Source organism: Vulpes lagopus, chromosome 24, assembly GCF_018345385.1.
Source record: "Vulpes lagopus strain Blue_001 chromosome 24, ASM1834538v1, whole genome shotgun sequence".
In the NCBI taxonomy this organism is placed as follows: Eukaryota; Metazoa; Chordata; class Mammalia; order Carnivora; family Canidae; genus Vulpes; species Vulpes lagopus.
Genome location: NC_054847.1, coordinates 37,130,615 through 37,146,755, shown reverse-complemented (window position 1 = coordinate 37,146,755; position 16,141 = coordinate 37,130,615). Strand labels below are relative to the sequence as shown.

At 38.4% G+C, this 16,141-nt stretch overlaps 1 protein-coding gene across 2 annotated transcripts in view; it reads right to left on the bottom strand.

Annotated features, from left to right (window-relative positions):
• Positions 1-428: 428 nt before the first annotated feature.
• DCC (DCC netrin 1 receptor) overlaps positions 429-16,141 on the bottom strand; it is a 1,085,392-nt gene continuing 1,069,679 nt past the window's right edge. For both annotated transcript variants that reach the window (XM_041739305.1, XM_041739306.1), the window contains exons 28-29: positions 4,710-4,852; positions 429-1,253 (exon numbers count right to left, since the gene is read on the bottom strand). In XM_041739305.1, coding sequence (XP_041595239.1) covers positions 1,164-1,253; positions 4,710-4,852 — 233 coding nt within the window. In that variant the 3' untranslated portion in view covers positions 429-1,163. The remainder of the gene's footprint in view (positions 1,254-4,709; positions 4,853-16,141) is intronic.

Below are 16,141 nucleotides of genomic sequence, written 5' to 3'. Positions count from 1 at the left end.
CCTGACCAATACCGCCCCCTCTAAGTCAGCGAGGACCACGTTGGCAGAAATGACATCACCCAAGAGCAGGTAAAGTTTGAGACCGTCTTCCATTTTCCTTCCCTTTTTCAGGTCTGTTCTCAGGGCGTCTGCCATTTCCACAGAGGGTGACAGGGACGTGGGTCAGGTGGCAGCGGTGTGTGGAGCTGGCCACCGCGCCCAAGGCTGGCTGCCAAGGAGACCCCGGGGGTGGGGTGGGGGGGATAGGATGAAGGGGGGGAGCTCTTCCGGCCAGACTTCTGAGAAGGATGGCCGTGGTGAAGCTTAGAAATGTCATCACAGTGTGAAATGGCACAAAAGCCACCCAAATTGAAAAGTGTCCTATTACAAGCTTAAGCACATAATTACCGTGTGTCTGAGAAGATTGCATATTGTATCCTCTTTCAGGAAACAAACTGCTGCTGGCAGGATGCCACCGGTTACAGATTTTTATGTTCCTGTTCTCCAGACATAAATATTAACCAAGGGTGGATTTACAGATACTTGTTAAAATGGGTGAATTTTACAGCCACTTGCTAATATCCACCACTTGTGCAAGATGAATGTCTGAGTTACAAAACAAGCAATTCGCTGCCTTTTGTTTGTCTACTTATTCACTTTTTTTGTGCTGTTAAGAAAACATCCAACCCTTTGGTGCTATGTAGTGAGAGAATGACCACGGGCGCTTTGTCCTTGGAAGTTGAAAGCATGATAATGAGCTTGCACTTATTTGCCACGGCATGGTACAGGCTTCGATAATGCACTTGCATTTGGAAAGACTAGACCTACACAGAAAGGAAATGACGGGCCTCGATGGAGGAAAACCTAAGCGTTAGGTATGACAGTATGATCACTGCAGCAGCAAAGACCCAGGACTAGTCTAGCAGCTTCAGCTCTGACACTGCAGTGAAGATGCATCTTCGCTTTTGTTTAGGGTAACAGTGAGCATTGTGAACTTCCTGATGCCTAGGAAAGAAGGGATGCTTATTCCTTCTGAACTGCTTCAGGATCTTCCATAACTGAGTGGTCCCGATGGTTGACCTGTACACTGGTTAAGAGTTCTTGGACACAGGTGTGCTGTTTATGGGTAATTGGGATGCTGCAAAGTTCCCAGAAAATACACCTCATCAACTGGGTAATATGTGTTAAAAGGCCGAGCCTGTGATGGCATTCAGCTGCTTCATTAGCCCTTCCAAACTTGCCATTTGTTCACTCAAATCATCCTGTTCATACACCTATGGAAAGAATGAGAACAAAGAGTCAGTAAGGTGAATATCGATGAACTCCTTTTACGAAGGCAGTGGCCCCGTCTCGTTGGTTTACTCTGTATTATGAGGCCCGTAGTCACAGCAAGAGGCTGCGCTCAGAATATGATCATTGAATGAAGAGGCCGGCAAGAAAAGAGGTGGCAATGAGAGGAGTGACTGCAAGCCGTTTCACTAACTTCACTCACTGTGTGTTGAGGAAAAAGCATTAGAGTTAAAAAAAAAAAAAAAAAGTATTTCACATCAAGTTCTACTAGTCTAGCTGTATAGTCTCTGATAAGTCAGTGACACTTGATACACAGTTCTCAGCTATAAAATGATGACCGTCTCTAACCCATAGGCTATTCTGAGCATCTCGTGGAACGTTTAGTGACAATCATAGTGGCCATCACGTGGTGCATATTCAGCACCTTACTCCTGTCCCTTCCTGTAGGTCACCCAGCAGGATATGAACAGAAGGTACATCAATATGTTTCTTTTCTTCATAACTCAGCATAGGGACATTTTTTTTCAGAGTTTGATGGGCTTTGCCTTGACCGATGAGAGGTCTGAGGATTATGACTCTAGCTTGTGTGTGGAAACAAAATTCTCACCCCAAATCAGAGTTGGCTGTGTGCACGGTCGTAAATGCCATCGTACAGCATGATTTGATTGGTGGGTAAAACGAAGAAGTCTTAGTGAACGTATTCTCTATAACTCTTACCCCTTGGGAGCCACTGCGATCGGGTCATTGGTAATACAGGATCATTAGTTATCACAGACAGTCTCATTGTTGGCCTCAGGAATCCTGATTCAGTTAAGTGTGAGATGGTTAGAGTCTCTCTTTTTAGCTTCTCAAGTATTTCTTTTTAAAGCTTGCCAAGTATTATTTTTTTAAGATTTTTAAAAAATTTACTTGAGAGAGAGAAAGAGCAAGCACAAGCAAGGGTAAGGGGGGTGGGGGAGAGAGAGAAGCAGACTCCCCACTGAGCAGGGAGCCCGACGCGGGGCTCCACCCCAGGACCCTGGATCGTGACCCAAGCTGAAGGCAGATGCTTACCGTCACCCAGGCAGCTCCCTGCCCCCTAGTAATTTTGAGGACTAGCCAGCGGGGGTAATAAGGCTGTGGTATTGATTTGAATCCCACTTTTATATACTTGCTCTTTTTCAATCTATCTGTTCATGTGTCAAATGGGAATAACAAACTTGCCTCACTGGGTAGCAAGGGTCATTGTTGGTGGGTATTATCTGCTCGGTAAATATTAGGGGCTTTCTTGTTTGTTTGTTTCTTTTCTCAAAGTACACTTTATTTTGACAAATGCAGACCTGCCCTGATTGATTATTCTTGGTCATTCATTGGATTAAATTATCGAGACCATAAGGCCTGAGTCATGATTTCTAGCTCTGTGTAGGACAGAAAGCATTACTCACCACCTGGTCAGAACGTGTCCCTAACTCTGCCCAATAAACACCATTGATCCCAAGAGCACACTGCTGGAGACTACATGGGGGATGGGCACTAACCCGCTCTAGCCACTAAGGAAACGGTTCAAAATGCATGGCATTAAGTGTATTGAAGAGGGTACCTTCTTACAGAAGTCTCAGCATACCAAGGACTGGCTGGGTCGTATACCACATACTCTCCAGAGCTTAAGGGAGATTGAAAAGTAGCCAAGTTGGCTCAAAAAACTGGTCTACATACTAAGAGGGAGGTTGATGGGAGGTGATTACTCATTTCCTAAAAGGTTATCTGGATTGTATTTTCCTTGAATTATCCAGATACCATTGTCCAACATAGCAACCCCCAGCAACATGTAGCTACTGGATTTTTGAAATGCGATTAGTCTGAATTAAAATGTGTTGGGGATCCCTGGGTGGCTCAGCGGTAGCACCGCCTTTGGCCCAGGGCGTGATCCTGGAGACCCAGGATCGAATCCCACATCGGGCTCCCTGCATGGAGCCTGCTTCTCCTTCTGCCTGTGTCTCTGCCTCTTTCTCTCTCTCTCTTTCTCTGTGTGTATCTCATGCATAAATAAATAAAATCTTAAAAAAATGTGTTATACATATAAAATACACACCGGAGTCTGAGCACTTAGTACAAAATATGTAAAATATCTTTTTGACAATTTCTTCGGATTTATTGCATGTTGAAATGACATTTTGGAAATATTGGGCTAGGCAAAGGATAGAATTAAAATTAATCTCATTTCTTTTTACATCTTTTAATGTGTCTTCTAGGAAATTTAAAATTACACATGTAGTTTACATTATATTTCTATAAGACAGTGCTGATCTAGTTTATTGGCCCTAGTCCTGTATATCCTTGAATGCATAATCTTACTACTTTTCATATTAGAGCTTTGGCTGCCACTCTTTAGAATCAACCTTAAACGCAGATATGGGCCACCTGACATAATTCCTTATGAGACGAGATAGGTTACATAAATTTAGGACTTTGACCTGACTTGAGACATGGCCAACGACCCTGAGACTAAACGAATATCGCACTAAACAGCCAACTCCTCACAGAGTAGCACAATCGATTACTATAAATTTGAATCTTTTTAAAGTAAATGAAAAGTATATTAGTCATATAACAGACTTCTGCCACACATTCACACACATACACATATCTGGATTCCTTGGTTTCCATGTAGTTGGAATCTCTTATCGCTTACAGTACTAACATGATAAAGTCAAGAAAAAGTTTATTGTTCATTCAAATGAAATGATTCTAACTTGTTTTTCTCATCGTTTTTTTCCCCCTTCCACCGTAATTTTTCAAGGTATATGATATGGCAGTTCCTTGTTCTCCTTTTAAATGCCTTCTCTTGAAGTATACTCAGAAACACTCTAGAGTTTTCTAAATCTCCGCCTTTAGGCAACATCTTTTCAAATCTCCTTCATAATGTATTTTTGGGAGAACTGTTTTGCTTTCTCAAAATTTAGAATTTTTTGGTCTCCATTGATTTTCAGAGTTTTCTAATGTGATCGCTTTTGAGCTACTTCCTTTAGTTAGCAAACATTTTCTCTCAAATAACTACATTTTCTCTTATATTCAAAATATGTCAGTTCCTTCTCTTTCTTCTTAAGCTCCTTGCTTCATTTCTTCATTTTGTATTTTCTTCTTTGCAATTCTATATTTCTAGGCTATCATATGATTTTAAAAGTCACATATCTGATAACTTCAGAAAAGTCTTCAGAGTATAGCTTTTTGTTATTATTATTATATTTTTAAAGAATCATCATACATGTAGTTAAATGGCAAGGCATTTCAACCCACTGGAAGTTAATATACATATATACATCTATAGACATATATAGGTGTGCAAGGATGTAAAGTCACACATTCTATAGTCACCTGCTTGTATTTTTATGATTGATTTTTAAGTGCAGCAGTAGTCACTGCTTCACCTGACACAGCATAAATTTCAAGGATGGCCTTACATTGGCTGGATCCTCTGTTGCTTTGTGGCTCTCCTCGGATACTTCAGGGGCTGTTGGCACAGATACAGGGAGCAAAGGAGATCTGGCCTTTCCAGCCAACCCAAGAGAGGCTGTTTTAACGTGAGTCTTGGGAAGAGTAGGCCCTGAAATAGAAAACACAGAGTGACGAAAGTAATGTATAAAACATTCCGGGGAACAATCTCTCAAGCATGTAAGCCAACTCTAGTGGGTTGGCATTGATTTTAGGTTATTGTTCATTCTGTAGTATAGAGATGAATTATGACACAATGAATGGGCTCATTTTATTTCTATTGAACGGAAGACAAATTCTGATTAGGCCTCTCCAGATGAAGCTCCACCAGTCATACGTAATTTCAAGTGGATTCCAAATCATCCTGTGAAAGGTTGCCTGGGAGCTCCGGACTGTTCATCACGCCCTACAAAGTGTCAGTAGAACTCATTTGGTGCCAGTCTCAGCTTTGGGTCACAAAGACTTGTGCTAGCTTGCCTAAATAAAGTCTAAACTGTTTAACAGTTCCAAGGAATATTTGTGCAATTAAAAGAGATGGTCGCTCTTGGTCTAACAAATGACTACTAGATGTTATAGTAAAAGAAAGTCCTTCATGGCTAAACCAATAGAATCTCATTATTAATTCTCTTTTGGGAAAAAAAAAAGATATTATGCTGTCCTGATCAGTATCGCTTCTCTCAATAAAATCAAATCATTTGTGGGAACTGCTGAGTTTCTACTAGATGACATTTCTGTCTGTTATAAACAATGGTTACCTTTTCTTTTTGGATCTGAAATTTGTCTTATAAATCCTGCTTAGCTTGTAGCGTAATATAATTTGTCTTTATAGCCTAAAATAAAACCTTTATGAAGGCTTGTTGAATCAGCTAGTATACCTCGCATACCTAAGGACTTCGTCATTCTTAGCTGTCAAAACCTCAGCACAGAGGGTATTGAATAATAAGAGAGGGAGACAAACCACAAGAGACTCTTAATCATAGGAAACAAACTGAGGGGTGCTGTAGGGGAGGAAGTGAGGGGACGGGGTAACTGGCTGATGGACATTAAAGAGGACATGTGATGTAATGACCGCTGGGTATTTATATAAGATTGATGAATCACTGACCTCTACCTCTGAAACCAATAATACGTTATATATTAATTAATTAAACAAATAAAATAAAATATTTAAAGAAGCACGGGAAGATGTTTCCCTGAGTTCTCCTGTATCATCAACAATGACATTTGAGTTCTAATGATCCTAATGGTCTACTAATAGATATTTTGGGTAAAAAATGTTTTGTTATGATCATACTTTGGTTAAACTTTGGTAAACATAATTCTATTTAATAAAACTCAGAGGTTATTATACCATCAAAGAAATTGTGGGCATTTGCCTATTGGGAAAAAGTAATGCAAACAGTCTAAAGAGGCCAGCAATTGGGTATATGCTAGGCAAAATAATGATGAATCATAACAAAGCACCTTTTCTCATACTTTCATATTTATATGGCCTAGTGTGAATTCCTTCAGATTTCTAGTCTTTCATTCTTAAATTTCAGAGATCAAAAGTGTGCATTTGGGGCAGCCTGGGTGGCTCAGTGGTTTAGCACTGCCTTTGGCCCAGGGTGTGATCCTGAAGACCCAGGATCGAGTCCCACATCAGGCTCCCTGCATGGAGCCTCCTTCTCCCTCTGCCTATGTCTCTGCCTCTCTCTGTGTGTGTCTCTCATGAATAAATAAATAAATTTTTTTTAAAAAAGTTTGCTTTTGGAGTGATTTATCACTAGAGGATGATCTTAAGTTTTTGGTAGCTCAGATGAAGATATAGAAACAGGAGGAATGTCAATCATTTTCTTTGAGAGAGGAAATTTACTGAGTGTCTACTAAGCTCCAGACCTTTGCTAAGTACTTTAAGTCATTTTAGGTAAAACAAAACAAAATGAAACAAAAAAAACAACAAAAAACAGAGTGGAGAAGAATTTGGGATTCGTCAGTCCAGTCTACATCCAGATCCTGGAAAGCTCAACTATGTACTAGCCATGCAATCCATTGGTCAACTGACTTAACTTCCCTTGGCCTGTTTCTTCTTCTGTAAAATGGAAATGATACTTTGTGAGGATTAAAATAAGATTATGTAATTAAAGTGCCTGATCTCTGTAATTTGTGCAAAGAGGGCAAGCTATTATCAATATTTAACTGTCAAAACAATACATGAATTTTCAGGTCACATATGAGGATGCTAAACTGAAGAAGAAATGAAGTACCTTACCCAAGCTCACACATTTAGAAAAGGGCAGGTGTGTAAGGGTGTGTACCAAGATCTGTCTAACTCCACTGAGCATAGCAAGGCTTTAGCATGAATGTGTTGATCTAGCCCATCCAATTTAAGTGAGCTCTTTGAAGAAGCAATGTATAAGAACAGAGAGTCTAGTTCAAAGACTGTAAGTAACTTGGGAGTAAAAACTATTTATTGTGTTTTCTCATGGTTGAATTGGCTTTTAACATAAAGGGGAAAACAACATTCTAATAAACTCTGGTATTGATTTAAACTACATTTATTACAATGTTAATGAAATATATACAAACATAACAAATGGCATAGCTTTTACAAATTTGTAGTTCTTATACTATGCTAAAACCCGAAACATATTTAAAGTTAAATAGCAAAGTCCTATAGAAATAGCACAATTTGAATTAACGTCATTAATTTAATATGATGAATGAGTTGGTTTGGGTAAAACAAAATAGCCATTTAAATGTGGTACTGACTGTTATGGCATAAGTCCCTTGGGTTTGTCTCATATGCTCAGGTTAAGACTACCAGTTTCCTCTGGTTGAACAAGAGGCAAACCTTTCTTCTGGAGAATGTGGTGCCAGCTTGTCGCCATCGGATATAAACAAACTCTTGGTATATTAAGTCTACCCCTATCATTTTCTCTTTAGCTTCTGACTATAAATGCAATGTTCCTGGAGCCAACTTAGTTCTAAACTCAAATACAAAGACAGGAACTAAAAGCCCTGGCAAAGTGATTCCATAAAATGGCTCCCCTGATGCTCCAATATGTGTAATTCACATTAATATTGTAGATAATTACTAACGTGAAAGGAGGAGGGTTAGAAAGGAATTTTCATAGAGGACTGGTGAACCTTGAGAATGTATCTTTTGAATCCCTACTTTGAGTTACATTTCCTGAATTATGATTATCTTCCCTTCTACAATGTTCACCATGTTCTGCTTAAACCTGAATTTAGCTTTGCCATAGAAAGATGCTTCTCTTAGAATATTCCATGAGCTATCTCTTCCTTCCCTATATTTAATAGAGTAGGTGCATTTTAAAAACTAACACAGATTTCTGTACGTATCTTTATTTATTTTTGCTATAATTTTGACTTAGGTTTTCTTGATTATGAATTTTTTTATTTTTAATTTTTTAGCTTTAAATTTTTTATTTTTATATATATTTTTAAAGATTTATTTATTTATTTTAGAGAGATAGAGAGAGGTAGAGAGAGAGCATGAGCAGGAGGTACAGAGGGAGAGGGAGAGAGAATCTCAAGCAGACTCCATGCTGATCTCATGATCCTGAGATCATGACCTGAGCCAAAACCAAGACTCTCAACTGCCTGTGACACCCAGGCTCCCCTAGCTTTAAAACTTTTAATAAACTAAACTATGTCTGAAAAATCTGCAATTCAAGTCTTAAACACATGTGTATCTTGTATCTAACGCATATTGCAAATCAATTCACTTTAACATAGGTATCTACAAAGGGAATTACACAAGAAGCCAATGACAAAGGCACAGCTTATTGTGTAGGAAATTCAAATAAGCTGTGCTTGTTTTATACCAAGAAACATAAAAGAATAAAGATTATTTGAGAATGTATTGGGCTGTTCTATTAAATCCTCTAATATTTACCTTGTTTGTTGTGGTTTTGCATGTGCAAAAATTACATTTCTCAGTATAAAAGTATATTCTGATGTTTTTTTTTCTGTCCTGGGTCCTAAACACTTGGGCAGCTGCATGATGTATTATACTGCATCTAAAATACTTAGAGTATTACAATATGATGCAAGTATGCCTAAAGCGTACCATAACTCAGATCTATTAGAAAGAAGATCATTATAATTGATTTTCTCTAGTGTCCAGGCAGCAGTTATACATTCAGAACCTACTGAGTGTTGAACAATATATAAGACATTGCATTTTACAAAAGGAGCTAAAGACATTGTCTTAGCTTCAAAGACCACACAGAGTGTTTAAACCTCAAGTGACTGCCTTTTCTCAAGTCATTTTCACAGATTCAAAGAAATTCAGAATGCTGGCCCCTAGAGGGCTCTTGGAATTCATCTAGTGACCTTCCCTTTATCCTGCTGAACAGAACACCAAGGTCCCTGGAGACCAAAGGATCAAGGTCAAATTAATTTCAATAAAACTCCAGTATAGGTGAAGAATTTGAACAATTTTTAGAGTTCGTTATTAGCAGTGTTTGTCTGATTGTACTTTATGGCCTTAAATATTTTTATTTCCTTTTCCTGGATGGGGAATTAAGAAAAGACTCTGAGGGACATTTCCCAGGAGAGGTTTACCAATAGCAGAAAAGACAACTTTGATCTCAGAAATGCCCTTTAGTAAAGGGGAGCAGAAAACTGTAAAACAAAGATTTCTATGAAAATATGCTACCTTGAAACTCTGATGTGCATGCTCTTGGGTGTACATGGAATCTGTTCCTATGCTATGTTTGCGTTTAGGTAGCTTCAGCATTTTCTACTCTAAACCACCAATCTTTTTTTTTTTTTTTTCCAAAGATTTTATTTATTTATTCATGAGAGACACAGGGAGGGGCAGAGACATAGGCAGAGGGAGAAGCAGGCTCCCTGCAGGGAGCCCGATGCTGGACTCAATCCCAGGACCCTGGGATCATGCCTTGAGCTGAAGGCAGACGCTCAACCACTGAGACCCCCCATGTGCCCCAGAACCACCGATCTTTTAAATCTGGACACTGGTGAGAGGTGCGTCCTTACAAACTCACCAAGCTGAGCTTCTTTCCTTACTTAAGCACTTCTAGTTCACCATGTGTTCGTGGTTCCTGGCTGGATTTTCTAGTCTGTATTCCTGTCCCTCCACAGGACCATGAGACATGGCTTTAATCCTTCACCTCTTGCTGGAGACCTTATTAAGGGCTTGCCCAAATGGTTAAATTCTGAATTCATTTTCTACACCATTTAAACCAAGCAAACATCTTTATATAAAATCACCAGTCCCATAGCATGAGCTATGCTCAAGCTATGCTCAAGCTTACGCTCAGTGTAATCTTTTAGCATTTCTATTAGAAAGTGACGGCTGAGAGCTCAGTCCCATCTGAAGAGGACGCTGGGAAACATCTTGCCACCTCTGACCTACTGATGATGGTGATTGTTGGGGGACCATTTATTTTGAGTCCATTCCTTCATGTTGAACCTTCCTCAACTTCAGTAACAGGTGGGGCATTGCCACTTATCCTCCATTGTTATTTGGCCTTTTCTATGCTGCCCTCAGACACCAGTTTAAAAGCTAACTTTGTACTTGTAGCCCTGGTGCCCCGCCTATTCTCTGTGTACTCCCTCTTCACAGGCTGCCTTAAGGCATGGTAGCCTTTGCTGTAGCCAGCGGTGTTTTGACACACTGAAAGAGAACCACAATCGTACCTTCCCAAAGAACTAATGGAAACAGTAGGAATTATAAAAAGCATTTACACCAGGGTATTAAATGTCTGTTCTTCAATGTTGAGAAATGATAGAATTTTTGCGAGGTTTTCCTATTTTTTGTAGATACAGGGAGTAACCAACAGATAAGTCTTTGCATGTATTTCTTTGCTTTGGAGAACTGAACTTAGCTTGATAATTGGTCTAAACATGAGAAATTTCAATGCAACTTATACGAGTTTTATCAGAGCAATATATCAAAGCAAAAGCAAGAGACAAAAATTAAAAGAATTCTTTCCGTGCTTTCAGCTGCTAATATAATATAACCTTAACCTGGCAGTCAGGATCCTCTGTGGTCACACGCAAATATGAAGAGCAACTGTCAGATGTAAACAAGAACACCCATGTTACTCTCAGAGGATGTGAGCAGAGCTGAGGGTGGCAGCTCGTGATAAGAGGGCTGGCACTGGGGCCGTGAAAGATTGTCTCCCTTCATAGATGAGCCTATGAGAGATGAGGGGTTCCTAATCCTGAAGATCAAGCTGGTCTTCATGACAAAAGGTTTCTGATATCCTGTATTATTTACTTTTTCTTCCCATGATAGTAAAATATGTATGATCTACACAATAAATTCTGAGCACAGAGTGTGTATTCAAATAAATATCTAAATATTGAGAAAGAGTCCTAACCTGGGACTTAGGAGACCCTGTCACATTGTTTTACAACTTTGACTCAACAGCCTACTTTCTTTGGGTCTCAGTTTCTTTATATCTAGAAAGGTCAAACAATTTAATCTTTCCTTTCCACAAGGAAAGAGAATACAGCTACTCTACCCATACTGAACTTTACATTTGGATTTCTCTGCCCTCCTTAAGATTCAGGAAGCATTAGTTAATCCATGGCAAAAAATGATTCCAAAGAAATCTCTAGCAAGTAAATCCTTAAAATCCAATTATAGTAACTTATGAGTTAAACTGGTACTTTCTAGAAAAAAAAGTATTATCCTTTTCTCTTAAAGGTATTAATGAAAAGCCATAACAACTATGATTGTTTTGCTCTTTTATTTCAAACTAACAATAGACAGTTCACCTAAAAAAGGGCAGTGTGAAATCACAGTGAGTTTACATTATCTATGATTAATTGAAAAATTTAAATTTATAAATGCCCCATCTGAAACCACTATAGGTTTTCCCCTACCCAGGGTGCATGTTGAAGAAGTATTTCAGGCGACCCTTAGGTAGAACACATGATGTTGATATGCTAAATAAATGGGTTTACACCGATATACAACTAATTAAGTGAGCACTGCTTTGGTTTTAATGTTACTCTCCTCAGCAGGACCCACTGAGGGGATAAAATACAAATGAAGCTGAAGATCTGAGATGGCCCAGCCATGTGCATCAGGTGTAGATAAGCAGCCTCAGCGGGAATTTACTGTTTTAAGCTTTATTTTCACAGTACAGTTATTAAACATTTCATTTGCTCATTAGGTACATAATGTATGACTGCCAGGTGCAAACTCCTGCTAGCATCTCTCTGCAGAGGGTTCTCCCAAGTAAAATGACTCTTGGTGAGAAATGCCGGCAGAGGCTGCAGAAGGAAGAGAGTGAACAGACTCCTCTGGCTCAAATCAGAGGCCACTGGGTAGCATGATTTTGATTTCAATATTAATTTTCACATCCTTGCCTACTTTTTCCCATTTCATATCTCATTTTCCACTTCTTCACCCTCCAGAATACAGATAAAATGGGTAGTTTCGAAGAGGCTTGGGTTCACCTCTCCACTTGGTCTCTGACCCATCCTGACAAATGAAATGACCTCTCTCGGTCTGGTTTCTATGTGAACCATAATATCACTCTAACATGTATTTACTATTAAATAACTACTCTGTGCTCAGGATGTCTGGGGGAAAATGGAAGTATAGAGCTGTACACACTTCTCACGCGCAAGGAGCTCTTGAGGCTCTGGAAGAAATAAGGAACATGTATATGGGAAGCATAATATTCTCTACCTTTTCATGTTGACAATATATTGAACAAAAAGCGAGTGGCTGTATTTACCTAGATACAACAGCTTCAGGCATTCCTCGTGAGTGACTGAATTTCAAGTATGTGAGCTTTGGCATCAGTCTCCGAGCATTTAGTCTGTATTCTATTTTAAAGGTGAGGAACATGCCTCAATGTCACTTCTGGGACAGAAGCTTTGTGCTCTTCTCCTAACTTTCTCATCTCTCTTCAAAAATAAGGGAAACACTGAGGATGTGTTAATGAGGTGACCAACTGGGTTGAAGACATGAGGTAAATATTGTCCCAGATGGCTTAAAAATCCTGTATACAAGAGAGGTGTTTATTTTGCATTTATAATTATGTTGGGAAATAATGACTAAGAAAAGGATAGACAAGAAGGCCTCAAGGACAAAAACATTGTCTAACATGTCTTTTTGTCCTTAGGACCTACATCACTACCTAATTCCTACACAGTACAGCTGACGTCATACTTTGTAGAATTCATTCCTGGAAACAAGACAACAACAAGCAGAGGAGGCTGCAGAGACTCTTGCACTCATAATTCTGCTTGTTTCTGCTGCTTCTTGATTTAGATATCTTCTGGAGTAAAAAAGGTTTCAGAAAAATCATCAATGATCTTGAGAAATGAATTTGCCAGAACACTTCCAGGTCTCCCCCTTTCTTTTGATGCTTTTCTGAGGGTCCCTGACCATTTATTAGTAAAACAAAGCCTACAAAATCAAATCTAAGCACCTGTGTTGTTTATTTTTTATTTTATTTTTTAATATTTATTTATTTATATTTATTTTTTATTATTATTTTTTTTACCTGTGTTGTTTATTGGCAGGCTCCCACAGCTCAAGTTCATAGGTCCACTGTGACTTCCTATGTTCTTTTGCATATAATGTCAAAGTCAAAAAGCCTCTCAGTTAATTTCATGGATATTCCACGTTATTTTTAGTTTGTTATTAAAGAGACAGTTGTGTCCTCCTCCAAAACTGATCCTTTCCTTCTAACTTTTTCTACTCTATTTGTAACAAGAAGCAACAGGTATGAGCTTTTTATTTACATCAATTCATCAATTTAGATGATGCTTTTTTTGTGCTCATAGGAGGAGAATTGTCAATTCTATTCTTTTACGAAAAATAGGCTTAAAAACCCTTCTTGTATTATCTCATTTTTGCTGGTATTCTAGTTATCAGACTTCAGAGAAACCACATTCCGGATTCATACAGAAACAAATGACACTGCATAAAGTTTCCATATCATTTCATGAAAGCCTCAGAAAAATGCAGAAACTAGCAGAAATCCAGACATCCCTCTCACACAACTTTTGTAATTATGTACTCCATGTACAATATCATCATTCCCAAATTCATCCACATTAGTATGCAACAGATTGCATTTCTGGTGTATTTCACTGGACATAAATATAATGGTCTTTACTTTCCAAAAATCAATTCATTTTGTCAATATTGGAAATATTTCCTTTTATAAAGACAATTAGCCACAGAGGAGTCTGGTTTTGTAGTATAATCTTGATTTTTTCAGACCCAGATTCATTATTATCCTGATTTACTTGATGTTTAAAATCTGGTTTTGTTCTTAAAAGAAGTCATCAAATATCCCTTTGTCTCTTTCATGCACACACACACACACACACACACACACACACAGAATTGGATGGATATCAAGATACTGTGGCCAGAAATATAACTTCTAGATTACATTCTGGAGTTAGTACACTATCATATTAACCCAATCTTCCAACTTTTACGAGTATATCTCTCAGACTGACCAAAGCACAACATTATATGAATAACATTTTTGGTACAAAAGCATTTTAAAAACTCAGGACAACTTACTTAGTCAATAAGGTGATTATATAAGTCAATGATCATAAACCTTAAAAATATTTTCAACTGTACGTTAAACACCATCACTACTTCCACCCCAAAGAATATGTGAGCCATTGAGGAAAGGAAGTTAGGCAAGCATTTCCATTTTCTCCTTTGAGAAGCCAACTTCTTATATATATTTTGCTACCATACTTTTAGGGGTTGTCTACCCTTGCACATTACCTATTTATTTATCCATCATGGTTTTCTCAGACATCTGGCTTTTGATCTCACTAGTCTATAGAAATGTCAGATATAAAGGTCATAAATATTGTCATAATTTTTCAGCCTAATGGGTATCTGCCTTATAAACCTCTCTATGGGATTGGTTAGTATTACATTTTCTCAGTTCTAAGATTCACAGCAATATTCCTGAAACCAGGATGCTTCTTACAATTGATTCTGTACAATTATTATAGTTTTTTTTCACTTTAAAGTTATACAACTAAATCAATGGGATATTCCAAAGGCAATAGAATCTTTTTACACTTGCTGAGGTAGTTAGGGGTAAAGTGAATTGATGTCTGCAATTTCCTTTGAAATGCATCAAAAATTAAGGTGGATGGATGGATGAATAAATTTGAGGCAAAAATATAAAAACCCATTAATTATAGAATCTAAGTGGTGGGTATAAGGGAGTTCACTTGCACAATTTTTCTGAGCATTTAATTTTTTATAATAGAATATTAGAAGAAAAAAAACGATGGCAACTTTGGAACAAGGAACTATTATATTTAAACTTGCCTTTTCCTTGAAATGCTCTTCCTTTCTTTACTTCTGAAAAATTATACCATCGTTATTCTCCTATCTCGAGTACCTCTTTTTTTACTCCCTCATAAAATGTAGACTTGCCTTAGATTTCTTTTTCAAATTTCTTTTTCTCCAAATTATTTCTCTAGGAGTTGTCATCTATCCGCCATGTGCTAAAACTCTCACCTCTCTGAAAATGATTGTCTAATCCACTCTTCAGTTGTGACTCCCTCTTGAATTCCTCCCACTTGCCCACATCTACTGTACACCTGCAGTAGGGTGTCCCCTGCTCCTTCTGGCTCAACAGACTCCACTCTCTCTGACTCTCCCTTTCCTCCCAAGCAGTGTCTTCTCAACTCACTTCCCTCTTTCTGTTTGCTTATAACCATGTTCCTTAAGACCCAGGATTCAAAGAACTGAGTCACCTTGGCCCACACTTTCTCTCTCATTCTTCATAGCCAATTTATTCACTCAATTGCCTGTTTCTTCTTTTGGAAGATAAGTCCTGCAGCTGTCTCTTCCATCTGTTCTCACTTCCATCAATCTACATTACACACATTCCGTCTAAATCTCAGTTTGTGATTTGATTCTCCTCAGTCCGTGCTCTACCCTTTCCCAGCTTATTATCTCGTGATTACTCTAGGAATCATTCTCTCTGGCAAAAGAGCGTTACCTGCAGACTCTGAAAATATGTTGCACTTTCTCATGCCTAGTGTTTTCCTCACTCTGGTCCTTCTTCCTAGCACACTTGTGTGATTCTCCAGCAATCGAGAAAGAATACGACCATCATGCAGAAGTAGCCATTACATCTTGTCCCTGCACTTTAGTAACTGTGATCTTAGAGATGTTATTCAATTCTCCTATACTCTGGGTGCATTCCATATAAAATGACATGATCTACTTTACAGAGATGGTGTGGGATTTACGGACAAGACACAGGCAGGATGGCATTTTTCATAGTCCTTAGTTTGTAGCTGTCATAGGATTGCCAACTGATAAGCATTTTTTTAATCATGAAATGATTTGTGTTTTACCGTGAGTTATCCAGAAATGCAATTTCTTGAAAATAGTCTATTCCCC